Below are 27,518 nucleotides of genomic sequence, written 5' to 3' on the forward strand. Positions count from 1 at the left end.
GAGTATCTTCTGCTGAGAGAAACTAAGGATAAGAAATAGTTTCATTTTCAGATCTTGTTCCTATAGTTCCTCCAAATTATGTTTGGAAGGTGAACAATTCTTTCTTTAGTACAGTTCTGTCTATCCATACCTTATGATACATAATTTTAAAACAAATAAACAGGGATCCCTGGGTGGCGCAGCGGTTTGGCGCCTGCCTTTGGCCCAGGGCGCGATCCTGGAAACCCGGGATCAAATCCCACATCAGGCTCCCGGTGCATGGAGCCTGCTTCTCCCTCTGCCTGTGTCTCTGCCTCTCTCTCTCTCTCTCTCTCTGTATGACTATCATAAATAAATAAAAATTAAAAAAAATAATAAAACAAATAAACAAAATATAGTTTACACTTTCAGCATTCTGCCTGAAAATCTTCTAAGCCAGATCCATCAGTTCATTAAATATATTTTATGATTGTCCATGTTATACATTTGCTAAACCACCTGCCATAACAGAACAAGATCCTCCTTTCCTCCAGCTTCCAATAACATTTTTCTTATTTCTGATTTTCTTTCTTTTAAGATTTTATTTATTTATTCATGAGAGACACAGAGAGAGAGAGAGAGGCACAGACACAGGCAGAGGGAGAAGCAGGCTCCATTCCATGCAGGGAGCCCAACATGGGACTCAATCTCTGGTCTCCAGGACCACACCCTGGACTGAAGGTGGCACTAAACCGCTGAGCCACCTGGGCTACCCTTATTTTCTAAGTTCTCATTGACACCATCCTCAATGCCTGTCAGGATCCCACTAACAGTCTTCTCAAAATCTTGTCAACTTCTGCCTCACAAGTGTCCCAAAGCCAGTGCCATGTTTTAGGTTTTTGTTACAACAGCACCCCAAATTTTGTTCCACTTATCTCATACTATATAACTATTCAAAAAAATAATTGCTTAAAAGAATGATTTTATTATATCCCATGATTAAGATAATCAGGAATTTGGGCAAGTTTCAGCTAGGTGATCTTTATATTCCTTGTGGCATCAAAGGAAGTCACTCAGGGGTATTCACCAGGTGAGTGAGAAGTTTAGAGGATTCAAGACAGCTTCACTCACATACCTGGCACCCTGGCACAGGGATGACTATACCACTGGGCTCAACTTGCTCTGTTGACCAGAATATGGTCTCTCCAGAATGACAGTCTTCTCACATGGTAGCTCAAGGCTCTAAAAGCAAGCGTTCAAGTGAATAAAGCAGGAACTTCACAGTCTTTTATGACTTAGCCTCAGATGTCATAGTGTTTCATTTTGCTGTTCTGTACAGGTCAAAGAAATCACTAATCTACAAGTGAATCTACAGATTCAAGAGGAGGGGATAAAGACTCAGTATCTTAGTGGAAAAGGTGTCAAAGAATTTGCAGCCATTTTTTAAAACTAACCTAGCAGTTACGTAATACAGAAAATATTAAATGAAGTTCTTTAGTCTGCAGTGAATCAACCAGATGGAAACTTAGAGCTACAGAAAAGAATGAAAAGCACTGGAAATTGCAAACCTGTAGGTAAATAAAAAGAGGTGTTTTTTTCTTATTTCTTAAGTTTCTGTGTAGCAGTAAAAGCATATGACAACCACAACACAAAAGACAGGAGTAAAATGGATCTGACTTTATGCAATTGCAGAATCAACCCATTTTATCAACCAACATGAAAATTATCAATACTGTCAACCAATGAAGCCAGGGAGATAGAAAAGGTACCACTCTCAAAGAATAAAATAGTAAAAGCATTGACAACACGTCACAATATCAGAGAGGGGAGAAAAATGGTATCCGGGTGTTTATTCCACTAGGTCTCTCCTTTGAGGGGTCAGCATGAGCTGGCTATGTAAGATGACTTCTGCAGATGGGTTCTCTGTCTCCAAGTTCAAATATCAATTTTTTCCTCTCTCTTGCATTTTCAGGAACTTTTACTATCCCAGGATACTCACTTCATTATTCCTCTGAACCTATTTTAACATCTACCAACAAAGTTTATACATTCAAAGCAAAAGTTCAACTTTTGGAAAAAATGATATTAAAAATAGTTTACTACTACTACTACTAATTAGAATCCCATATAATGCTTATTAAGATGAGTAAATCAACATCTGTGTATGTTTAGGGAAAAACATCGTTATTACTTTGAGGTCCTTGATATGAAAAATTTGAATGGGCTGTAAATCCATTGTCATTACCATAAAGAATTTCAACCTTACACCTGTCAGTGAAAGAACGATTAGACTACAATCTTAAAAGATCAAGATATCTGAATTCTGACTGATGACAAATAAAAGATGTTTTGTCAATTGAAAAAAAATCATCTCTTTTTGTCATTACCTACTTATGTGGACAAAAACTGGGTAGACTTCTGAGGTTAGGTCATAAAAAAAAAAGGTCACATAGGGTCTGCCTTGTTGACTGAAAACACTTGTTCTTACAATACTGCTCAACGGAGCCAGCTGAGACCAGCCTTCTGTCGATGTAACCATCAAGAATCTGAGAATATAATTATTAATAGGCCTTGAAAGGGGACTGTGTATAGTCATTTCAAGCACAAACCGTAGCATTAATAAATCAGGATCATGATTACTCACTGCAGGTGGCAGAGATTGGAAAACTGGTTAGCAGTATCAATTAAAATTGATTGAATATATGCATACCATAAAACCAATCATTTCAACTCCCACGTGTATTTTCAACAGAAATGTACATGTATATTACATATACAAGTACCAAAAGATATGTACTAGAATTTTAAATCAGAACTCAGATTACACAAAACTGGAAACTACCCAAATATTTGATAATAAATTGGATACATACACATACATAAATTATACATACACATGCATAAATAGCACATACTTAAATTATTTGCTATTTACAAAATAGAATACTAAGCAGAGATATACACAGAACCACATGAATGAACCTCACAATGCTGAAAGAATCTAGACACAAAAGAGTACATATCGTATGGTTCTATTTATATAAATTACAAAAACAGGAAACACTAATCTATGCTATTAGAAGTCAGGATAGTGGTTACCTTTGGGGCAGCAGGTAATGACAGGAAGGCAACATTGGAGCACTGGTATTGTTCTGCTTCTTGATCAGGGAGCTAGCTGGTTAGGTAAGTAAAGTAGTTTAAAAACATATCCACAGATCCTTTGACACCCTTTCCATTAGAAGGTAGAGCTCAATTCCTCCACTTCAATATGATCTGCTCTTTATAACTCATCTCCAGCAAACTGGCTACTGTGGAATACTCTGGAACTGACACTGCATGATTTCCAATGAAGGGTTAGAAAAGGCACTAGAGCTTCCACCTGGCCCTCTTTCTTGGGATGCTCACCCTGGGTACCTAGTCACCATGCAATGAAAAAATCAAGGAATTCCATGGAAAGGCCCTGTGGAGGTGTTCTGGTCATAGACCCAGCTAAAATCACAGCCAACAGGTAATATCAACAGCCAAACATGTAACTGATGCAAGGCGCCTTCAATTGATTCTAGCCGCAAGCCTTTAAGTTAACCTACCACGCCTTGCTCAAATTGCAAATTCAAAGGCAAAACAAATGTTGTATAAGCCACTAAGTTTAAGGGTAATTTGTTATGCAAGTACATATAACTGGAACACACAATAGGTGTGCTCACTTTATAAAAATTCTTCAAGGGCTGCCTAGGTGGCTCAGTCAGTTAACCATCTGCCTTTGGCTCAGATCATGATCCCAGGGCTTTCAGAATAAGCCCCACATCAGACTCCTTGCTCAGCAAGGAGCCTGCCTCTGGTCTCTCCCCGTTTGTGCTCTCTTGCATGCTCTCTCTCTGTCAAATCAATAAATAAAATCTTAGAAAAAAATAAAATAAATTTAAAAATAAAAAATTCTTTAAGCTACATAATTATGATATACGCACTTTTCCTAACATACTATCATAATTAAGTTTGGATAAAGGTTTGAAATAAAAATTGTATCATAGAAACAAGTTCAAATTTCTCATAAAATTTTTAAATATATTTTATTGAGAAGTTTTATATAAATTCAATGTTTCATATCTCCCTAATACTTGCCTTTTTCTTACATTATATAAAGAAAATGTGATGGATTTTTTCACCATGCCCAATTTAGACACCTCCTAATCTCCACCAGTTTACCCTCCTACACTGCCCAAGCTGATCATTTATCATGTAGGGGTGTAAAAAATGTTGGGAAGCACTGCTACAGAAGATATCTGCCCACCACCATTCCCTCTTCTTTTGTTAATAGAATAGGATCTTACTGTCCTTGATGGAAGTATCTGCCTTCTGGTCAATCAGGTCAGCTGAGATCCAATTGCTCAACTTTTCCTTTAATTCTTCACATCCTTCTAATAAATTTCTATTTTATTTAAGTTAGGAATATTTGATCTCTAGTTTCTGCAACCAAAGAACACTTACTGATACATATCTCCAGCGTTAGCACACAGTTTGACATATAGTGGTGATGAATAAATATGAAATGTTTAAAAAGGATATTGAACAAATAACTTTTGACAAAAGCAGAGAGACAGAATAGTGGAAAAAGAATAGCCTTTTAAGAAATATTGCTGGAACAACTGGATATCCATATGTAACAAATATGAACTGGAATCCATGTCTTAAACCATTAAAAAAAGTAACTCAAAATGCATCATAAACCTAAATATACAGCCTAAACTGTAAAACTTCTAGAAGAAAACATAGTAAAAGGTCTTTGTGAACTTAGAGTTGGCAAAAATTTCTTAGAAATGACACTAAAAGCACAATCCATAAAAGAACAGATTGGACTTTGTTAAAATTTAAAACTTCTGTTCTTCAAAATTCTTGTTGAAAACAAAAAGACCAGCCACATACTGTAATAAAATCTTTGCAAAGCATATATCTAATAAAGAATATATTAGATATATTCCAGAACACATAAAGAACTCTCAAGACAAAAACAACCACCCAATTTTTTTTAATGGAACAAAGATCTAAACAGGTGCTTCACCAAAAGATATACAGATAGTGAATAAGCACATAAAAAGATATTCAATATCATTAGTCATTAGGAAAACTCATATTAAAACCACAAGATACCACTGCACACCTATTAGAATGGCTAAAGTTAAAAATGATCGTACCAAATATTGGTGAGGATGTGCGGGAAATGGAACTCTGAATACAGTCTTGATGGGAATATAAAGTAGTTCAACCACTCTGGAAAACCATTTAGCAATTTTAAAAAATATATATATCTACCATAAGACCCAACCATTCCACTTCTAGATTTTTACCCAAGGAAAAAGGAAATGTATGTCCACACAAAGACTTGTACACAAATGTTCATAGCAGCTTTATTGGTAATAGCCCCAAACTAGACACAACCCAAATGTCTACCAACAGATGAGTGGGTAAGTTGCAGTACAACCATATAATGGAATACACTCAGCAATAAAAAGGAATGAACTATTGGTACACAGAACAATATGGACAAATGTTGAGACAGTGATACTGAGCAAAAGAGACTAGACCCCCCCAAAAAAAACCCGTCTGATTCTACTTACATAAATCTTTAGAAAATGCAAATGAGTGTATAATGACAGAAATTAGATCAGTGGTTGCTTAGGTGTGGGAGGTAAGGAGGAATGCAAGAAAGAAATTACAATGGGGCATAAGGAAACTTGAGGATGATAGATCTATTCACTTGACTTATATATAAGGGATATATACCTCAAAACTTCACAATTACATACTTTAGATATGTTCCACATATTACATGTCAATTATACCTTAATTAAGCTGTCTTTACAAAAAGCCCTGGGCAGCCCTGGTGGCTCAGTGCCTTAGCGCCACCTTCAGCCCAGGGCGGGATCCTGGAGACTCAAGATCGAGTCCCATGTCGGGCTCCCTGCATGGAGCCTGCTTCTCCCTCTGCCTGTGTCTCTGCCTCTCTCTCTCTCTCTCTCTGTGTCTCTCATGAATAAATAAAATCTTAAAAAAAAAAAAAAAAAAAAAAAAAAGCCCTGCAACTCAGTTTGTCAGATTTTAAGAGGAGCACAGGGGAAGCGGAATGGAAATCTCGGTTAAAGGCTTCAGTGAAGTTTGTGAATTACCCAAGTATGCAAAGAATCCATGCTTCCCTCGCCTAGCTAAGCTTCAGCATGAGTCACGTTTCTGCTATTCTCCAGAAATGGTGACAACCACCACTATTGGGTTTTGTTTTCAGGAAGAGAATAACCCAATCAGTATAAAATTAATTTCCACGTCTTGTGAAAGATTATCAATTGAGCATATAATCCACATTTTAAAACACTTTTCAAGGGTGTTCTACTTGCAGAATAGTTTTAATATTGAGACTAAAGTTTTTGCATGTAAATTCCAATACAGACACACTAGTCGTTTAATCACTCAGAACCTCAGTTTCTTCATCCTTGAAACGCCGTAAGAAAGAAGAAAAACAGAGAAACTAAAAACAACAGACTGTGCCAGAATTATTAATTCTTCCCTTTTGGGCAGAGCCTCTTTCCTCCTCCTCTGAGCGATGTTCATTTCTTCCTATCACCACCTGCAGTAATAATAATCTTGAGAAAGACAAACTTGTACCCTCCATTCCTCTATCACTAGACTCTGAGAGAGGTCCACAAGGAAGGTCCTTGTCATAGCCCTGACCGACCATCACACTAGTCAAGAGACCCACCAGACTCAGCGGTGACCGAGGAGCCCAGTGATGTGTTGGGCGGGCCTTGAGCTCTCTGTATTGCATGTTCTGGGGGTTGGGTTTCACTTTCCAGAGCATCATTATTCGTTGAACAGTTGGATGGGTAATATCTCAACAGCATCTGCATTGGTAATGGGGGGTAAGGTAGTTTTCCAGGGTGGCCTGGGTTCTCCAGGAGCTAAGCCATATAAGCTCCGACCCTTTAAGCGAGGATACAAGAACTAGGGCTTTCTGAATAGAACAGTGGTTGAGCCCACGGACTCCAGCACTAAGCAGCTCGGGCTTCAATTCCCAGCCATCACCTAATGTGTGGTACTTGAGCATTTCCAACACTCAGTTTTTTCGTCTCCACAGTGGGGCTAATGTCTATCCACGTTATTAACTTCCTGTAAATTACAGCACCCTCGCCAAATTATGAACACTAAAGAGAGGCATTAACCCACTAATTCACCTCTTCTTAACTACATACTTACATCAAAAGCTTGCATAATTAAAATTTGCTGGGAAAACGAAGCTTTCCCTTCCGAGTTAAGCCCATAAGAAGACAAGACCTAGAAGCAAACTAAAACCAAGGTCCTAAAAGGATACAAACCTCAAAACAGCCAAGCAGGTTTGCCAACAAAGCTCCGCCTCCACGCAAGCCCGGCCCACTTCCGGCTGCCCCACCCACCCACCCTCTGACACTGGAACACCGCCCCTCTCCGTAAGGTCCCGCCCCCCCGCACCTGATCTTGGCTCCCATTGGGCGAATCTGGATGCTGTATACACCCCCGACACACGCACGTTTGGCAGGGGCGTCTTCGCGCCTGCGCAGCAGCGCCGTCAGGCGGCTGGGTGCTAGGGGCTGGGGGGAGGGGGCCGGAGGAGGTCAGGCCGAATCTTCCTCCGTAATAAGAAGCTACGCGTCCTGCGGTCCTGGCTCCGTGGGTCGGGTCGGATCGGGCCTGGGCGCTGGAGCTGCTGTGGCTCCCGCCGCGGCGGGTGCGATGGAGGCCGTGCCAGAGCCCAGCACTCACGCCGCGGAGGCCCAGACAGCGGACGGTGCTAGTAGATGAGGCGGCGGCGGCGGCGGCACGGGCTCTCCATGAGCAAGCGGCGGCGGCGACGGGTGCGGCGGCACCGGCGGTTTTCGGTCCCCGGGGAGGTACGAGAAGTCGGCTTCCTGGTGGACGGAGACTGGCCGGTGTGGGGACGCCTTCCGCGGCCCGGCTCTGCCGCCCAGCGCCCGCAGTCCCAGGCGCTTAGGGGACCAGCACCTGGACGCGGGCGAGGCCGCCCAGCCGTTTCACCTGCTCCGGGCTCGGGGACCCGCCAGCCTTGCGGGGCCAGCCCCAGGTGCCAGGCCTTGGCTAGCGCAGAGGGCCGGGGCCGGGGGCGGGGTAGGCGTGGCCGGAGCGCGGGGGCCGGAGGCGGGCGCCCGCCGCGGCCAGCAGGTCCCGGCCGCGAAGCCCCGTGCAGCTTCGCGGGGGAGCGCGTGGCCGTTTTCCAGGTTATCTCGGGGTGCTGATTCCAGAGAGGACCCCTAGGACCGCCGAGCTCTTAGGGAGTGCAGCATGCTATGCCGAGGGCGAGCGGCCTAGGTTCTCACGACCGGCTTGGAGTACAGACTGTCACCCTTGAAAATGACCGCAAAAGAAAGGTGTCGTTTTGCCAAGGAAATAGAGGTCGGTGGAGTCTTCCTGGCTTACTTAAACTGGAGGGGCCTGTTGAATCCTGACAATGATGCCAGCAGCACACCTCCTCCAGGGCTTCTGATGCAGTGATTAACGAAAGTCTCTTTCGACGGTGTGGTGAAATCTCAAAACAATTTTTAGTGAAGCTCTTGGCAGCCATTTCCCCACCTTTTTTTTTTTTTATATATACTCATTTTTGTTGTAATTTTCTTTGTAACAAATCACCATCTTAATGCTGAAACGATTAAGTGTCCTCTAGTTCTTCCAGTCCTCTCTACCCCTGTCTTTCCCTTCCCCCCTCCCCCGCAAAAAAGGCTAAAGAAGTTAGTTTTGTTTTACAGATATATATATAAGTATACATAAAATTGTAGTTTACCCTTCTTAAGTATATCCGTTGCTGTAGTTATTCTTTATTCGGTCATGTCTAAAAGATAGTTTGAAGAAAAAAAGTGCAGAGGTTTACACGATTCCTTCCCAGTGCAACATTTGGGAATCTGAGCTCAGGCTTGTGACCTTGCTACAAAGTTTTTTAAAATTACACAGAAATAAATGAAACCATGAAGAAAGTTGTTTTCATTTTTAAAGCATTTGAATGCCATGGGGTTTTTGAAAAATCTCCAAAAACGTTAAGAAACAGTTGGTGTTTGCCTAAGGCTCCAGATTTGCCACGCCCTCTTATTCCTAAATGGTTGGCTAGAGCCAGCATGTTACTGACTATGAATAAACAGCTACACTGAAGACTAAATATAGTGTTGAATATTTTAGAGCCCACAGTATCTTGCCTCAAGCTGAAAATACTGTGTGTGCGTGCGCCCGCGTTGTATATATTGTAGAACTGAACTATTAGTCGACTAGTATTGTAAAATCGGTTTAAATTTAATTTCTTTAAAGTGTAAAAACAGTTTTTGGGTTTTTTTTAACGGTAGTTAACACAATGTTACATTAGTTTCAGGGGCACAACATAGTGATTCTGCAAGTCTGTACTCTGTGAACTTCATTTCTTACACAAAAACACATAGGTCTGCACTTCTAAATATTGGATTTATGTTGTGCCTGCTTTTCTTTTTCATGAAAATATACTTCTCATGAATATTATTTTCATGAAAATATACTTTTCCATAGAAGCAACATTGAGGAACCCTATAATGTTTTTAGTTTAGGCAGTTATTATCTCAAGGAAAGCCGTATTTTCAATTCAGTTTCTTTTTTTTTTTTTTTCTTTTTCAATTCAGTTTCATTAAGACCTCATTCTTTAACTTTTTACAATTTTGCTTTGTATAATACACATGACCTGAACATGTTACTAGAATACTCTCAGTGACTGAAAACAAATTGCTTAGCTAACTTCAAGGTTAGGAGAAGGATAAATAGTTTAAAAAAGGAGGACACCCCCATTCATTCCCAAAACATAAAAAGAGGGGAATCAGATTACTTACCAAGTCAGATCTTCACAGCAGGTTAAAATAGAATATCCAGAATAGTCCTAAACTGTAAATGAAAAATCCCAAAGTGCATAGAAATAATTTTTCTATCAACTGTGCACTATTCAGTTAAGTACTCTGGATTACTTTTCATATGTGGTCTTTCAGAGATAATTGGCCATTATTCTGTAGCCCAGCTAAGAATTCCATTATAGCATTTTCATAAGTGGAATCATGTATATTAAAAAGGAAATGAAGCACAGCTTGTATTTTGAAGAGCTAAGGAGGTTTACATGAGGAATGCGCCCGACCAAATTTAGATTGCATCTTCAAATAGCTCTGTTTTTATTTAGGATTTTTTATTTCAGGGTCTTCCTATGTCACAGATAAAATTATATAAAATATAATTAGTATAAAAGTCTATCAAATGCTCATCCTGCACCTCAAAGAAGATTGCGCTTCTTAAGTGGTCTTTTCAGAGGCCATCATATTGCAAAAAAAATGGCTCAGCTTGAATCACTTTAAATTTTTTTGTTATATTGGTAGACCTTCTAACCAAATTTAATTTGATTTTTTTTTTAAACGATTTTATATTTAAGTAATCTCTATACCCAACATGAAGCTCAGACTTCCAGCCGGGAGATCAGGAATCACAAGCTCTACCAACTGAACCTGCCAGGCACCCCTAATTTGAATCTTTATATAGCTTTGTTTCCATTTAAACATATCTCATGCATTTAACATATGAAATCACAAATTTACATGTTCTATTTTAAACTTTTAAAATGCAGGATGAAGACACTGTTTGAAGAGATCAAAGCATCAATTAAAAATAACTATAACCAAGATCGCTCATTTTGGAGGCCTGTTCTTCCTTGGGGAGGTGTTTTTACTATCAAAGCTGGCCGCAAAGCAGTATCCTGTACGCCACTCTATGTTGAAATAAGACTGAAAAATACCTGCACCATAGATGGATTCTTGATGTTATTATATGTCATTCTTAATGAAAATGAAAACTTCCCCAGGGAACTCTCTCTTCATTTAGGTCGGGAGTTTGTAGACTGTTTCCTTTATTTAATGGACACCTACAGTTTCACAACTGTGAAGCTACTTTGGATTTGGGACAAGATGGAAAAACAGCAATACAAATCTGAAGTTCATAAAGCTTCATTAATAATTGATTTATTTGGGAATGAGCATGATAATTTTACAAAAAATCTCGAAAATCTCATGTCTACCATACAAGAGAGTTACTGTTCCAACTGGCGATGCCCAACTCGAGTGCAGGAAGATCAGCAACGCACAATTAATATAAAGTAAGTTTCTTCAAAGTCTGTCACTTTTAACAAAAATAATATATATTTTAAATGAATGTTGCTATAAATAAATAAATATAGTCAAAGTGTTTCCTAAAGTACAGATCCTGTGCATTTACTTACACATAGCAACCACACAAAGGCAGGACTGTAGTTAAGTCCCATGACAAAAGTGTTACCATTTATTAAATCCAAATATCTTAGAATTGACTTTAGAAAACCAACTGGTAACTATTATTTAACTTGGGTAGTAATGAATTAGTATGCAAAATGTTTTACTCATGCATTGAATTTGCTAATATGACTGTAGATAATTTTTTGTGTCACAAACATAACCTCTTAAAGAACATTTAATACTCTACTGGAGTGTGTCATCTCTGGAATGGATTTCTGTTGAATAGGGTATTTCTACATGAACAAAAAGATTGAAAATATTCCTTCTTTTCATGTCCAGGGCATAATTATAGACAGAAATCCCAAACTTGGAATCTTCATACCTGGAGAAGATAGGATGTGAGGAGCTCTTTCATTGACTAGGAGAGGTGCTGATAGCCTGCCGAGAATTTTGGCTTTGAGAGAAAAGGCAGACCTCTAGACTGGTAAATGATAGGGAGGAAGGCCAAACTGGCAAGCTCTAATGGAGTGTTGGGAAATATTAAAGCCCCCAAAGGACATGAGGTGGGAAAAGGATAACTGCCAGTGGAAAAACAGGACAGAAAAACAAACCCAAACATGTTGTTGTCAGAAAGTATATTTGGCCCTGTGGTCCAGAAAAGCAGCTTAATAGATGTTCCCTTTTGAAGATATACATCAGATACCCTAACTTATTCGCATTTCTTCTTAGCATATTTAGTTTAATATTGTAACATCATGCTACTCATGGAAAGCTGAAGGTATTTTCTTCTTTTTAGAGTCTGCCAATTAATGCCTCTCTTGTTTCTGAAATACACTTTGTCCATTTTCCTATACCGCTGATATGATGAGGTTGATTTTAAAATCTCTGTCAGGGAAAAAAGTTTTGTTACTCTAAATTATAATGGACTAAAAAGCATTTTAGAAATTTGTTTTTTGGGGATCCCTGGGTGGCGCAGCGGTTTGGCGCCTGCCTTTGGCCCGGGGCACGATCTTGGAGACCCAGGATCGAATCCCACATCGGGCTCCCGGTGCATGGAGCCTGCTTCTCCCTCTGCCTGTGTCTCTGCCTCTCTCTCTCTCTCTCTGTGACTATCATAAATAAATAAATAAAAATTTAAAAAGAAAAAAAAGAAATTTGTTTTTTAAAAAATGAGTTTCAATTTATGTATGTTTTAGAGCTATAATTAAATATGTATAATACTATATTAATGCTGATATTTTAAGCATCTCAATGAAATATTTTTCATCATATTCCATATATATTCCATATAACTTTTTAAGGCTTTTGCCTATATTTTAATCCTATATTTAAAACAATCTCTGAGGGATCCCTGTGTGGCGCAGCGGTTTAGCGCCTGCCTTTGGCCCAGGGCGTGATCCTGGAGGCCCGGGATCGAATCCCACATCAGGCTCCCGGTGTATGGAGCCTGCTTCCCCCTCTGCCTATGTCCCTGCCACTCTCTCTCTCTCTCTCTCTCTGTGTGACTATCATAAATAAATAAAAATTTAAAAAAATAAATTAAAAAAAATAAAACAATCTCTGAAATATGTAGGAAGAAATTTTTTAACAAATCCGGTAACAGAAGCCAACAATGGCTATAGCTTGCATTTAGTCATGTAATTAATTGGCAGCTCTCATAATTCTGGGTCCTCCTTCTCCCAAAACCACAATCTCCTCTACTGAAATCTCTCAAAAATTTTTTAAAGTAACAACTGCATATTTCAGGATCACTTTACAGAAAGGTATAATGTTTCTTGGAAAGCTTCCTGCATTGATGTTGATTAAGTTCAACTGATTTCTATAATTATAACAAATACAAAGATGAAAAATAGAGGTTATACTTTGTTTGCTGTTAATGAATTGACCTGTAAAATTTTGTTATCCTAATAATGTATTCAACATGTAAAATTCCAAAGCAATTCTTACATAGATTTTGTAATGTTGTAGTCCTCCCCAAGAAATTCCTCATGGAAACTTGATACGACTGGCTGTGGATGAGTTATTCTGTTCCAGGATTGAACTGTGTGAAGAGAGTGGGTGAGTATATAATACACATTTAAGGTGAAAGTATTTCTGTTTTTTATAAAGAAACCTGAACAGATATGCTCTTTGATGTTGATACTTTATGAAATAGCAACTCACAAGTATTTAGGAAGCCTAATGTTTTTGGAATCTTAACACCTACTGTAGCTTACTATGCCATTTTATGCTGTGTTGTCATTATCAATCTTCACTATATAGAATATCATACTACATTTAATTGATGAATACAAAGCAAATGCCTTTTCTTTTTTTCCCCCACTGCTGAGTAGGTACAATAAAACCTTGGTTAACCGGAACCCAGCTAATCGGACCCTCAATTAACTGGATTTTTTTCTGCATTCCTCATTTAGGAGAAAGAGGTAAATGGAAACCAAAACATTTAACGTAGTTAAAAAAAATTCAAAAGGGGCAGAACATATTCATCCCAGTCTCTTAACAATTTCTATATCTACAGTATTGTACAATGCGAATTAAGATTTAGAAGGATGATCTTACAGCTAATTTAATCACAAAAGAAGGGAAGAATAAAATACATTCAATTAATTATACTTACGTCCAGAAAGTGAACTAATGTATTTTAACAGGAAATACTGAAACAAAATGGTTTTCTGATTAATTTTTTAGTCAGTAAAATTTGTGAATCAAAATACTGTGCCTTGAGTATTCCGGTTAATCGAGATTTTACTGTATTTGTGATATTCTGATTTGTGGTATTCTGATCCATATGCTTAATATGTGATACTACTAAGAAAACAGAATTTGTTTCATCCTAATGGCAAAAAGATGCAATTAGGGAATTTTATGCAATATAAAGAGGACTGGAAGAGTCCTAGTATTTATCTCTCTGCCAGTATTTTCCTTTGAAACCAGCTGAGAAAAAAAATGTATCTACACATGAAAGCTTTTATATCATTTCAAAACACTACATGTTTATATAAGCTTAGAAAAAAATAGCTAGAGCTTTTCCTGGAGTTTTACAAGTATTCTTTTTTTTTTTTTTAAAGATTTTATTTATTTATTCATGAAAGATACAGAGAGAGGCAGAGGCACAGGCCCCATGCAGGGAACCCAATGTGGGACTGGATCCTGGGACTCCAGGATCACGCCCTGGGCGAAGGGAGGTGCTCAACCACTGAGCCACCCAGGCGTCCCTGCACATATTATTTCTTATATATATAGAATCTCACAGCTTATATACTTCTGGGTATAGGTATATAAAATACTACCTACACCTAAAATAGTTAATTATACTTATTATGAAATTAAGTAATAAAGACAACCCAGAACTGATAAAAGGCAGTTGAGTTTAAAGTATAATAAAGTTCATGCCTATTTCAATTTTAGGTGTGGTGGCTTAAGAGAATTTTCCCAGCGAGTTTTCTGCCATGGGGCACCCCCTTTTGTTGTCTTAAATATGCAACATTGGAAATCTGAAGATCTGGCATACGTACCATATTACTTGGATTTATCTGATCACAAGTAGGTGGCTTTTTTGTGTGTTTTATAAAATTAATAAAAAGTAAATTGATTCTATTTCTCTGCTATTCTATCATGACTATGGCTAGCCCTTAAAGGCATACTGTTGAAAAAAATCATAGCTATCTGTAATTCTGTGTCTTCTGAATAAGATTAGAATCCACTACAGGAGGTTAGTCACTGGCAGTGTGCATAGTGGTTGGACTATGAAACAGAATTGAGTTTAAATCCCAGCCCCACGTTTTATAAGCTACATAACCTTGGGGCAGAACTTAACCAGCTTTACAGATCAGTTTCTTATCTTGTAAAACAGAGATGACAGCACCTATCTGGTACATTATTGGAGGATTTAATGAGGCAATGCATGTAAAGTGTTTAGAATAGTACCTGATATGTCATAAAGAGTAACAACTGGCTATTACTTGTATTTCAGGTCAAAGTAGTGTATAGTACGAGGTTATCGTTTAAACAAAAAATGTTACTTTCAGCATCATAAATAATGTCTGCATACAAGCTAGGATATACAGGGTCTTTTAACTTTTTGCCTTTAAAATTAGGTTTTGTGTGTGTACTTTCTCTTATTTAATAGAATGATACAGATTAAGAGTTAATCTGTTAAAATGTTTTTCAAAATCCTTAAATTATATCAATTTTTAAATTCTTAAATATTTTACCCCAAATTACCAATTAATTATAGTACATGATTTTTTATAGACGGATATATTTTTTAGGGACTAGAATGCGAACTATCAATATTTTTATTCCTTAATTAAGAATTTAAGGGGTACCTGCGTGGCTCAGTTGGTTAAGCATCCAACTCTGGATCTCAGCTCGGGTCTTGTTCTCAGGGTTGTTAGTTCAAGCCCCGTGTTGGGATCCACACTGGGCATGAAACCTACTTAACTTAATGTTCAAGAATTTTGTCTTTTTTGCTACACTTTGTCATTTAATTTGCAGGTACTTGTTGGAAGGTGCCACATTATTTAACAAAGAGGAACATCATTATTCTGCAGCTTTCCAGATTGATGGACATTGGATGCACTATGATGGCCTCAGAAATGTGAATTTAATTTTGTTAAATAAACCCCCAGAGTTTCTCCTCTTGTCATCATTGGTTTATATTCGAGCAACAGAGAAATAAATATAGACTGATGCTAAATTAAATTGTTTTCCCGCCTGCCCATCCTCCCCCAGATGAAGGGCTTTTATTTTGTATATACTTGGTATCCAAGGAAATAGTTAAACTATACTAGTTTCAGAGGTATATTTTCCGGTGTTTAGCCCCAGGTAAATATTATATATAGAAAATCTATGCAAAAATGTTTGTATTTCTTTTTTCTATGTCCTGGGTTTTTTATACAGGCCTACTTTATGTTGAAATAAAATATATCTTGTAGCCTTTGTATTTTTTATTTATATGTACTCAAAAGATTTTTACAGTTCTGTCTTTAAAACCAAGAAAATACTTCACCATTTGAATTCTCAGTTTTTCTTTTTGGTTGTTCAAATAAAACCTGGGTACAAGTCAGTATTTCAGTTTATATAAATTTAACAGTTCAAAATGTATCTGACTATATTTTTTGCCCTACCTCACTAAAATCCAAAGTGCACTGTTGGATCTAGTATGGATTTGAATGTAGAACTTAGAGATGGCTTAGTCTTTTTTACCTGTTGATTTGCCTAATTTCCCTGCAGCTGTTTTTAAAAATACTTTGGTGAGAATGTTTTTCTGGACTTGAATTATTTCTTTATAATGGCAAATTATTTTAACCACTTGCTCTAAAGTATTATAAACCTGTCAGCAGATTTTAAGTGTTAACTAAACTTTGCAAGCTTAATTATAATTATTGTTACAAATAAATTATATAATTAAACAAATATAATGGAAATATAATAAAAATCTATTCTGAAGATAAGACAACTATAAATATCAGGCAACTGACTGATGCTTACTAATGCTGAATTAACAATAGAAATGTACTTTAAATATATATTTAAGAGAAAATGGTGCCTGGAATATTTTTCTCCTTGTAAGTCATATTGGCACAGAGAAAAAGAATACTTAAATTTTTAGAGTAACTACTGGCTTCCTTGTAAGTAGTAAACTGATAGCATGAGGGTTTGATTTGCAATATAAATCACTAGAATTTTATAGTAATCAGAAATTATGTTTATTTTCAAAACCCTAAGATCTTTCTTCCTTTTGCAATTTTAAGGGAAAAAGTAATCTCAAGGGAAAATACTTTTTGCAATTATCAATATCCACTTCAGTGTTTAATTTCAGTTTACAGTCCATCTTAGGTTTTGGGTTGAGATTGCATGCAGTATACTTGGAGATTACTACATGACAACACAGTTCACTGCCGTATACCAAATTGGTAAGATTTAATTCAGTAAATTAAGTCTTACGTTGGCTTTGTGCCATATTGAAAGAACTTAGGAAAGAATGAATAAATTTGAGTATAATGCTGAGAATGTCTCACTTTGAGCAAATACTTTGAAAATTATGTCTTACATAGGATAAAAAATAGTGATTTATTTTACAAAAAATCTACCCCAGAGTTTATTTAAATAATCCCCCACGTGTATTTACATAGAATTTGATTTATATTGAGTTTTTCTGGGGACACCTTATTGCATGAATCAAAATATACAAAAACAAATATTAGCATATACATAAGTGGTTTGTTAATTCTTAATGCAGATTGTTCTTTTAAGAATTGCACTTTATTTGAAATAATACTAGTTTATCACAAAAATAATGACTTACCTACCTCACAGGGTTGTTGTGAGGATTAAGATGTTTGTTAAAATCTTGACTACCTTGAACATGTAAATAAAAAATATATTTTTCTACCTCTTTTATATACAAGTAAGTCTCCCAGATTCTGTGTTACTAATGAACTTTTTAGATCTTTTAAAGTATTTATTTGGGCAGTTGCTTCTATCAGTAATGAACTTAATGTGTAGTAGATTTTAAGTATGCCTTCTGGACCCTGATTCCAAGAGGGTTGGATTTTAAGGATAATAGGTAATTTATTGTTATTGTAGTGGTTGGTTTGTAGAAAGAAGCAATTTCCCCTGCTGACCAAATAGTGGGTAGAAAATAGGTGAAAAGTAATTAAATTATCTGCAGAATGTGAAGTGAGGGTATGGAAAATTAAAACCTTAAACACCCTTAGAAAAATTTGGACTGCTAGAGTGTGGGGGATGGGGTTAGGGGAGCAGTGAAAGATAGGAAATAATCGTAATATATTCTTAATAAAAATGCCAAACACTGTAATTATACCTCATGGAAGAAAAAAAATGATTTGAAAACCCTGGCCTCAATCAGAGGGAGATAAAGAACAAATAAAGCAAATTTAGGGAGGAATGTCCAACCTCTTTGAAGAAAAGAAACCTCTGCTCCTTGTTTAGCAAATAATCTTACATTTATCCTTCAAAGTTGCTTTTCGTTATTATTAGAGTTGATTTAATATCTGAGGCATTGTCACTGGATCTGATCCAAACAAAGAGGAAGAAAAACTAAAGATAACTACCTTGGACATGCTTACTAGGATGACTCTAATGTTCTATTTCATTCCTGGAGTATGAGCAAACAAGTAAGCTATATAAGCAAATAACTCCTATGACCCATAAACAAAAAGCTGTGCATGTTGAGCACATCAACAGTTTAGTCTTTAAATGATTTAATGATATTTAATTATTTGAAAATAACTGTAATGTGCTATAGGCATAAAAGGTAAGCAATTCAAGCAAAAATGACTGCAATTATTGCTGCTGAACTACAGCCAAATCAAACACTTATATTCTCATCTTTATCAGTGTTCTAACATTTAAAATCACCAAATTCTGCTTTAAAAGCTACAATCAGCTTTTGAAGTTTATCTCAATGGCTTGATGCCTAACAGGTTCCTACCCATGCAGCTGGCCCAAGGTTCACTATCTGGTCATGGGGACAGCCTTGAGCCTCGAATTTAATTTGATCCCAGAGAGAACATAACCTTTGATTTTGTCTTAGGTTGAAGAGGAAGTTAGTGGGGAGGCCTCTGGGGCTAGATGATTTCTTTATATGCTGATTTCTGTCTGATAATGTATATTATTTACATACACTCAGTAAGCAATCAGTTCCATAGTTTTCATCTATTGTTTTTTTCAGTGAGGTCTTCTGGAAGGTACCAAGGGGAATATCATTTGAAGATGGCAAAGTTGTGACGCCTGGGTTGCTCAGTGGTTGAGCATCTGCCTTTGGCTCAGGGGCCTGGTCCTGGATTTCCAGGATCGAGTCCTTCATCAGGCTCCTTGCATGGAGCCTGCTTCTTGTGTCTCTGCCTCTCTCTTTCTCTGTCTCTCATGAATAAATAAATAAAATCTTTAAAAAAAAAAAAAAAAAATGGCAAAGTGAGCTGCCCGGCAGGACACTCAAAAATGATGTGTGGAATGGAACAGCAGCTTGGAGAGCAAATGAGCTGTGTAAACAAGTTAGCCATCGTAGAATTAGACATCTGTTTATATGTTTATTTATAGTTTCATTACTGCTTGTTTTCCCTTTGAATTTTGTAAAGTCCCATTTTTAATATGATTATAAAAATAATATATAGGGATGCCTGGGTGGCTCAGTGGTTGAGCATCTGCCTTTGGCTCAGGTCATGATCCCAAGGTCCTGAGATGAAGTCCTACATCAGGCTCCCTGAAGGGAGCCTGCTTCTCCCTCTGCCTATGTCTCTGCCTCTCTCTGTGTGTCTTTAATGAATAAAAATAAAATATTTAAAATAATAATATGCAAATCAACAAAATCAGTAAATCGAAAAAAGTATAAATTAAAAAATGATCAACCATGATTTCTTCACCCAATGATAATCATTAGTTCATATTAGTAAAGCCTTTTTGAAAAGTCCAGCATGACTTCATAGTACTGACGAGAACCAAGAGCCAAGGAGTTAGGGCTTTGAAGAAGTGTATGCTCTAGGGGGCCAGCATAGAGGTGATAGCAAGCTATCAACATGGAGAAACTTCGAGAGGAAAGTAAGACTGAAGAAAACTGCTGTGGCCACCTGTTTAGATAGTTCTTTATAGCTGGACACTTGCCTTTAGAAGCTTTCATCTTCTCAAACCTTCAAGAACTTGTTTTATGAAGGATATCATTCCTTCACATCCCTCTACCTCAAAACTAGTATCCCAGGTACCAGCATTGGGGAGCAAGGACCTGATGACATAATTTGTACCAAAGCAAATACAGCCAAATAGATTTTCTGTTTCTCTGCTAACCTAACAGTATAACAAAGATTAAAATAGACTGAGCAAAAAAAAAATTTAAAAAAAAATAAATAAATAAAATAGACTGAGCACAAGTGGCTTGCTTTAAGGGTAGAGTATGAAAAAAGCTTACACAGAGACTTTGTGAAAAGCGGGCATGATAAATAGCTCTGCCCATCCAACATATGTGAATTTTAGGTCAGAAAAAAAGAAGAGGAAAGCAAGCAACAGGAAACACAGAAAAGTTGAATTATGCTCACATCAAGGAGAGACTAGGTTAAGCCTTGGAAGGAAATAACTGGCTGGCTAAAGAAATCTTTGCCTGAGAGGGTAAGCTTGATTTAGGCTCTACAAGCTAGAAAAAGTTAAAAGCAGACATTCTCTGTAGCATTTATTTAGTACATACTAGTATTTGCTAGTTGAAGTACATATTTATGCCCTGGAGATGACCACATGCCTAGAAAAGGGGAAAGATGAGTCCATCAGTGATGACTGTACAGAAGGAAGGACTACAACAGAGTTAGCACCTCAGGCTTTGAGAGTACAGAGGAAGAACAGCTCCACACATAACTACTCTGAGGCCTTTGAAATGAGCCTTTCACAATTGCCTGTCCAGCATCCCCAGAAGAGATTTGTGAGGAAAGAAACTACAGATTGTCTGATTTGTGCTTTCAGGTTGATTGTAAGTTCCTATTTCCTCTCTCTCTACCCCCAACCAACTTTAATTCCCATTAGAAAGCTATAAATCCTAAAATAAAGATAAAAGTTTCAAACAACATCAAATTTAAAAAGGAATTTATTGTACCTAAAGTATTCCACAAGGATTAATAATGTCAAATATTTAATATTTCTAATAGAAGGGAAGAGACTTGAGAGAAAAGTGAGAGGACCGTTGGGCCGGGTTCTCTTTCAATACTTGGTGAATGAGTTAACTGGAGGGACAGGAATGGGAAATTCTCAATTCTTGCAGTTTTCTATATGAACACCAGATGGCGGAAGCTCGACAGTATGGAATGGGCAGGGAACGAACAAAAAAACCGAGAGAAAGAACCACGTCTGAACTTTTTGGCTTTAAGATATTAACCTACTTTATAATCTGGGTGAAACAACTCCAGTTTTCCTTCTGTTTTATGTTACGGTACACACTATAGCTTGGGGATAACATACAATGGAGACATCTTTGACGAGGTTGGTTATGCTTTCTGCCAGCAACACCCCAACTAAAATAATATTTGTAAATTGACTCCTAGGTTTCTTCACCTATTTCCTCAACCCTCATAGTTTCTAGACTCCTCTCCAACTTTCTTGACCTCTCCTTTTGAAAAGAATTAGAAATTTCTGTCCCCTAAGAACTTACAGAAATGCCAGAAGACCTGATTCAGAATTGACATTTTTCACCCAAGAAAAAAATCATGGAATTGCAAAGTTTCAGGTGAATCACATGTGATCACCAATTACCACTGGATTATCTCTATTATTATCAGTTATCAACTATTAATTTTTCATTCTGTCAAGAAAAGGCAAGAATATGGCTGCCAAATGCCTTGACCCTGAGGTGCCTGGCTGGGTGGCTCAGTGGTTGAGCATCAACTTTTGGCTCAGGTCCTCATCCTGGGCTCCTGGGATCAAGGCCGCAGGGAGCCTGCTTCTCCCTCTGCCTAGGTCTCTGTCTCTCTCTTTTTGTATCTCTCATGAATAAATAAATAAAATCTTTTTTTTAAAAAAATGCCTTGACCCTGAAGCCAATTGCCTGGGTTCAAACTGGGACTCTGGTTATGTGGCTTTGAACCTATTACTTGACCCCACTGGTTCTGTTTCCTAACTGTAAGATGCAGATGATAATAGAATATATCTCATAAGGTTGTGGTGAGGATTTAATGATTATGTATAAAACTTAGTGCCTGGCAGATAGTAAGCACCATGAAAGTGTTATCCACCATTATTATTGATTCCTGTTTCAATATTTTATTAAGAAATGAAACTAGTGGGTAAGTAATGCTGCTGCAGAAAATGAACTAAATCCTCTGTGAATATTTCAAGTTTGTTGCTGAAAACTATTGCTGGTATTTCTGTGCCAATTAAGCTCACAGAACAAATTATAATATTAAAAGAGTAAAACAATATTAATTAGTTTGTAATGCAAAAAAGGAAAACTACACATGTTGGAGGAAAAAGAAAGTGTTGGAGGAAAGTAAATTGCTTAAGTTTTCCCAGACAATAAAAATGAAATATCACATGCTGTTCCTGCTTAACATCATTTATTGACCAAAACAGTTTATCTACCATTTGGCTCTAAAACTTTTTGAGATATCGTCCTCTATTCATTGGGAACCACCTTCGCTCCTAGATTCTAGGACCCCTGCCTATTTAAATTCCAATTGGCCTCCTTAGCACAGTAGGCAGCAACATGTTAGTCTCAAATTATTAATTCTCCTCAGGCCACACACACAAGAATATTCTTTAAAAGATTTTCTTCCTGGGATGCCTGGATGGCTCAGGGGTTGAACGTCTGCCTTTGGCTCAGGGTGTGATACCGGAGTCTCAGGATCGAGTCCCAGGATCAAGTCCCACATCAGGCTCCCTACAGGGAGCCTGCTTCTCCAACTCTGCCTATGTCTCTGCCTCTCTCTGTGTGTCTCTCATGAATAAGTAAAATCTTAAAAAAAAAAAAAAAAAAAAAAACTTTCTTCCTAATCAGGATGGCGGAAGTGATTGGTGCATCCTTATTTAAACCCTACCTTACTCCATAAGAGATTTAAAGATTTTCATATTTCATAAAAATAAGCTTTTCTTTCATTGTATTTTAATGTTATATATAATTTGAGCCAAAAGGAACCTAAGGCCAAATGTAACCTTCTAATAAGGCCCTGAGTAGGTAAATTAATAAAAACTGCCTATGAGATACTCTATTGTTGATGGGAACTCAAAATGCAACATCTTGGGAGAATTGAGAAATATTATGGACTGAATGTTTGTGTCTCTCCAACTTTCATATACTACTGAAACCTACCTCCTTCATATCCTGGGACCCCGGGATCATGTCCTAAGCTGAAGGCAGACACTCAACCACTGAGCCACCCAGGCATTCCATGGATATAGACTTTTAGAAGTGGAATCACTCGGCCAAAGGGTAGATGAAATGTAATTTTACTGGATTTTGCCTGCTTTAGTTAGTTCAAGCTGCTATATGACAAAAATGCCATAGGCTGGCTGGCTTATAAATAACAGAAATTTATTTATCACAGTTCTGGAGGTTAGAAGTCCAAGACCAGATGCCAGAAATTCAAGACCATGGTCAATTCCGATGATACCATCTTCAGGTTTACAGTCTGTCCACTTCTCATTGCAACTTTACAAGGCAGAGTAGAGAGAGGAAGCAAGTTCTTTCATGACTCTTGTTAAGGGCACTAATCCCATTCATGAGGGCTCCATCTTCATGACTTCATGACTTCATCTAATCCTAATAACCTTCCAAAGGCCCCATGTTATAAATAAATAAAATCTTTTTTAAAAAGTATTAAAGGACATAATGTATGCAAATAACTTTTGCATGGTTAAAAAAATAAGAGAAAGGATAGTAAGACACGTGGCAAAATGTTTTTAAAAATTGGTGAACTTCGGAAAAGGTATTTAAGAGTTCTTACCACTTATCATTCTTACAACTTCTCTGTAAGTTTGACATGATTTTAAATCATGTCAAAATAATTTTAGTAAAAATTTTTAAAAGGAAATTTTCAATGGAACTTAATGGAGATATTCACTGGACCAAGATGGGACTATTAATTGGAATACACATATTAAAACAAATATTTTTTAAAAAATCATGACTTCATGATACTTGATCACCTTTGGAGGTCTCTAGAGCATCAATTCATTACTCTAAAGATTAAGCGAATGGGGCGCCTGGGTGGCTCAGGGTTTGAGTGTCTGCCTTCAGCTCAGGTAGTGATCCCGGGATCCAGGGATCGAGTCCCACATCGGGCTCCCTGCATGGAGCCTGCTTCTCCCTCTGTCTGTGTCTCTGCCTCTCTCTCTGTATGTCTCTCATGAATAAATAAATCAAATCTTAAAAAAAAAATAAAGATTAAGCGAATGAATCAAACATCTTCCTCAGCCTTTCCAGTGGATCTTATCAGGGTAACCAAATAAGTGATAAGGAAATGTTTTCTTTTATAGAATTCCAGCTAATGCAGAAAAAAAAAATGGCAGTTAGAAAATCACTACTTTGCAACTCAATATAATAATAAATCCAGCAATAGTCATTAATAGCTACCAAAACCATCAAATGAGAGTTTGATGGGGAACTTGATAATGGAGGGGTCAGCTTGACAAGACATAAATGCAAACCATGATTAAATGTTAGCATTATTAAAAGTGTAATAACCAGACATAATGTGCCCCAGTTGTAATGCAATAGGAAGAATACACAGCATCAACCACGCTTGCTGAAAGAAAGAAAGAAAGAAAGAAAGAAAGAAAGAAAGAAAGAAAGAAAGAAAGAAAGTTGAAGAATAGGACAATAAGCTAAGCAATACCACAAAAACGTAAGTAGCCAAATCTAGAATGTGGGACAATCTACTCAACAAATGATCTCAGGGCATGAAAAAGGGGAGGGGTGCAGTGATGGTAGAGATTGAAAGGGACTCAGAGGCCTAACAATCAAATGCAAGGTACAAACTTTATATAGATCCTGCCTCAATCAAATAACAATGATAAAAAATTGGGGCAATCAGAGAAATTTGTTTTTTTTTAAAAGAATTTTTATTTATTTATTCATGAGGGGGCGGGGTGGGCAGAGACACAGGCAGAGAGAGAAGCAGGCTCCATGCAGGGAGCCCGACGTGGGACTTGATCCGGGGTCTCCAGGATCACATCCAAGGCTGAAGGCGGCACTAAACCGCTGAGCCACTGGGGCTGCCCAATCAGGGAAATTTGAACATGGATGTGTACAAAGTATTATAGGAGTATTATATTTTTAAGTGAGATTATCATCAATGTGGTTTATAGGATGAAAAATTTAAGTGTCCTTATTTAGAGATGTAGTCTCAATTATTTACTGTCAATATTTTATTGCATGTCTGGGATTCTCTTTAAAAATATTTCAGAAAAAAAAAGGTAGGGTGAATAGATGCAATAATAACTGAGTAGCACATATTAATTAGCAAAATTAATTGCTAAAAGGTTAATTTTCGAAGCTGGGTAATGGGCTGGGCACATGGAGGTCCCACTACTATTAAAAATGAAGGAAAAAAGGCCTGGAAAACATCAAAACCCACTTGAGCTATTCTAATACTGTCTTATCACAGAGCTGAATTTTATGCCTAGCTTCCTGAGTTTGGACTCTTCATTGGAATAATATTTGCTTTCCATTATAAGTCTATTGTATAGGGGATCCCTGGGTGGTGCAGGGGTTTAGCGCCTGCCTTTGGCCCAGGGCGTGATCCTGGAGTCCCGGGGTCCCTGCGTGGAGCCTGCTTCTCCTTTTGCCTGTGTCTCTGCCTCTCTTTCTCTCTGTGTCTCTCATGAATAAATAAACAAAATCTTAAAAAAAAAAATCTATTGTATAATCCACTTATCATATCCAAATTAAAGTTGAAACTTCTATCCTCATTACTGCACTGGCCCCAGATAAGAGAACCATCTACTAATTTTATGAAAGAACACAAGAGGCACAGCTAAGAGCTCTGCCACAGTAGCACTTCTTTTATTCTCTCTCCTTAGGGGGGAAATTAGGTGTATTTTTTATCCCTCAAGCAGATTGTAGAATATGGCTTGTTACTCCTTTGCACCTTCCATCACATCCTACACATACTAACAACTCTCTGCTGACAGATATTTTTATAATTTAACTTTAAAAAAATTAAATTCAATTAACATGTATTATTGGTTTCAGAGGTAGAGGTTAGTGATTCATCAACCTTATAGAATACCCAGTGCTCATTATATGACATGCCCTCCTTAATGTTCAACACCCATTTACCTCATCCCCCCCCCCCCCAACATTCTAGCAACCCTCAGTTTGTTTCCTGATTAAGAGTTTCCTATGGTTTGTCTCCCTCTCTGGTTTTGTCATTTTATTTTTTCCTCTCTTCCCCTATGTTCTATTTTGTTTCCTGAATTCCACACAAGTGAAATATAATTGTCATTCTCTGATTGACTTATTTCGCTTAGCATAATCCCCTCTAGTTCCATCCAGGTTGTTGCAAATGGCAAGATTTTTTTTTTTTTGATGGTTGAGTAGTATTTCATTGTGTATATACATGTACCACATCTTCTTTATCCATTCATCTGTCGATGGACACGGGGGTCTTTCAGTTTGGCTACTGTGGACATTGCTGCTATGAACACTGGGGTGCAGGTGCCCCTCCAGATCACTACATTTGTATCTTTGGGGTAAATATCTAGTAGTGCAACTGCTGGGTCAGAGGGTAACTCTATTTTCAACTTTTTGAGGAACCTCCATACTGTTTTTCAGAGTAGCTGCACCAATTTGCAATCCCACTAACACTTAAGAGGATTCCCCTTTCTCTGAAAATTTTACAATGACTTCTGAGTAACATGAAAGCTATCTGCACGTCTTAGAAGTCACAAGCAGAACTTCAAATGCATCCATCCACTCAGTCAAGAAATCTTAATTTCAGTATTTTAATACTCTTAAAATGGATATTTGCATATTTCATCTTCTATAATATACTTCAGTATATATCTGTTAAGTTTCTACTTAAACTCTAGGAGTTGCCTTGTTAAGAATGTAGTTGAGGGATGGTTAGCTGTTATTTTAACCAAGAAATTCATACTCAAGGCAGTTACAAACACTTCTGTTATCCATGATTTGATCAGCATCCAATATTTTACTCAGTAGTATATTAAAGGTCAGGGACATTATTGGGGAATAGTGGCTCACAGACTAACGTGAAATCAAAACATTGCTCTTATTGGTGAAATTAGGGTTTTAAGATATATGGATTGTCTAAATACATTTCCAATCCTTGCATGCACAGGTTATCTGAATCCATGCAGGCCTCTAGTTTACAATCTCTTTAAAGATGCAACCTGGGGCTTAACCTCTTGTTTACACCCTTTCTTTTAGGACTGCTGGTTATCTGCTGCTGGCCATAAACATAACAGAATCCTCTGGAATGCTGGCCTTGTCTGCCTCAACTAACCCCTCTTACAAGGCAATAAAGATTATAAAAGGATAGAAACCTAGGACTGCACTGAACTTACCAATTGAACTCTTTTGTGCCAGCTTTGCTACAGAATGTTTTCCTTAAAAAGTGCCTGAACGTGTGGCAGAATTTAGCCTAACAGATGTTTTCATTATAACCTGGTAATAAGGATGTAAAAGACTGGCTATCCCACACCCACTTCGACACTTGTGGCCACCCACCACCTACCTACCAAAAAGCATCTAAGAGTTGAGAATGATAAAAGTTAGCTTGGGTCAGTTCACAACAACTGACACACAGAAAG

At 37.5% G+C, this 27,518-nt stretch overlaps 1 protein-coding gene across 3 annotated transcripts; it reads left to right on the forward strand.

The window, feature by feature from the left end:
• Positions 1–7,516: 7,516 nt before the first annotated feature.
• Positions 7,517–17,661, forward strand: DORIP1 (dopamine receptor interacting protein 1). Of its 3 annotated transcripts, none has more exons than XM_026000778.2 (5): positions 7,517–7,868; positions 10,610–11,134; positions 13,218–13,307; positions 14,658–14,792; positions 15,747–17,661. In XM_026000778.2, the coding sequence occupies exons 2-5, from the start codon at positions 10,611–10,613 to the stop codon at positions 15,928–15,930; spliced, it is 933 nt and encodes a 310-aa protein (XP_025856563.1). In that variant the 5' UTR covers positions 7,517–7,868; position 10,610; the 3' UTR covers positions 15,931–17,661. The 3 variants fall into 3 exon arrangements, with proteins under 3 accessions (XP_025856563.1, XP_025856564.1, XP_025856562.1); XM_026000779.2 differs by lacking the exon at positions 7,517–7,868 and adding an exon at positions 8,152–8,388; XM_026000777.2 differs by lacking the exon at positions 7,517–7,868 and having other exon boundaries at positions 8,567–11,134.
• Positions 17,662–27,518: the final 9,857 nt, after the last annotated feature.

This window comes from Vulpes vulpes, chromosome 6 (genome assembly GCF_048418805.1).
Source record: "Vulpes vulpes isolate BD-2025 chromosome 6, VulVul3, whole genome shotgun sequence".
NCBI lineage: Eukaryota > Metazoa > Chordata > Mammalia > Carnivora > Canidae > Vulpes > Vulpes vulpes.

Coding starts and splice junctions, on each gene's coding strand:
- DORIP1 (XM_026000777.2), top strand. CDS start 10,563: ATGAAATCACAAATTTACATGTTCTATTTTAAACTTTTAAAATGCAGG. Junction 13,308..14,657: donor GAACTGTGTGAAGAGAGTGG/GTGAGTATATAA, acceptor TTTCAATTTTAG/GTGTGGTGGCTTAAGAGAAT. Junction 14,793..15,746: donor TTGGATTTATCTGATCACAA/GTAGGTGGCTTT, acceptor TTTAATTTGCAG/GTACTTGTTGGAAGGTGCCA.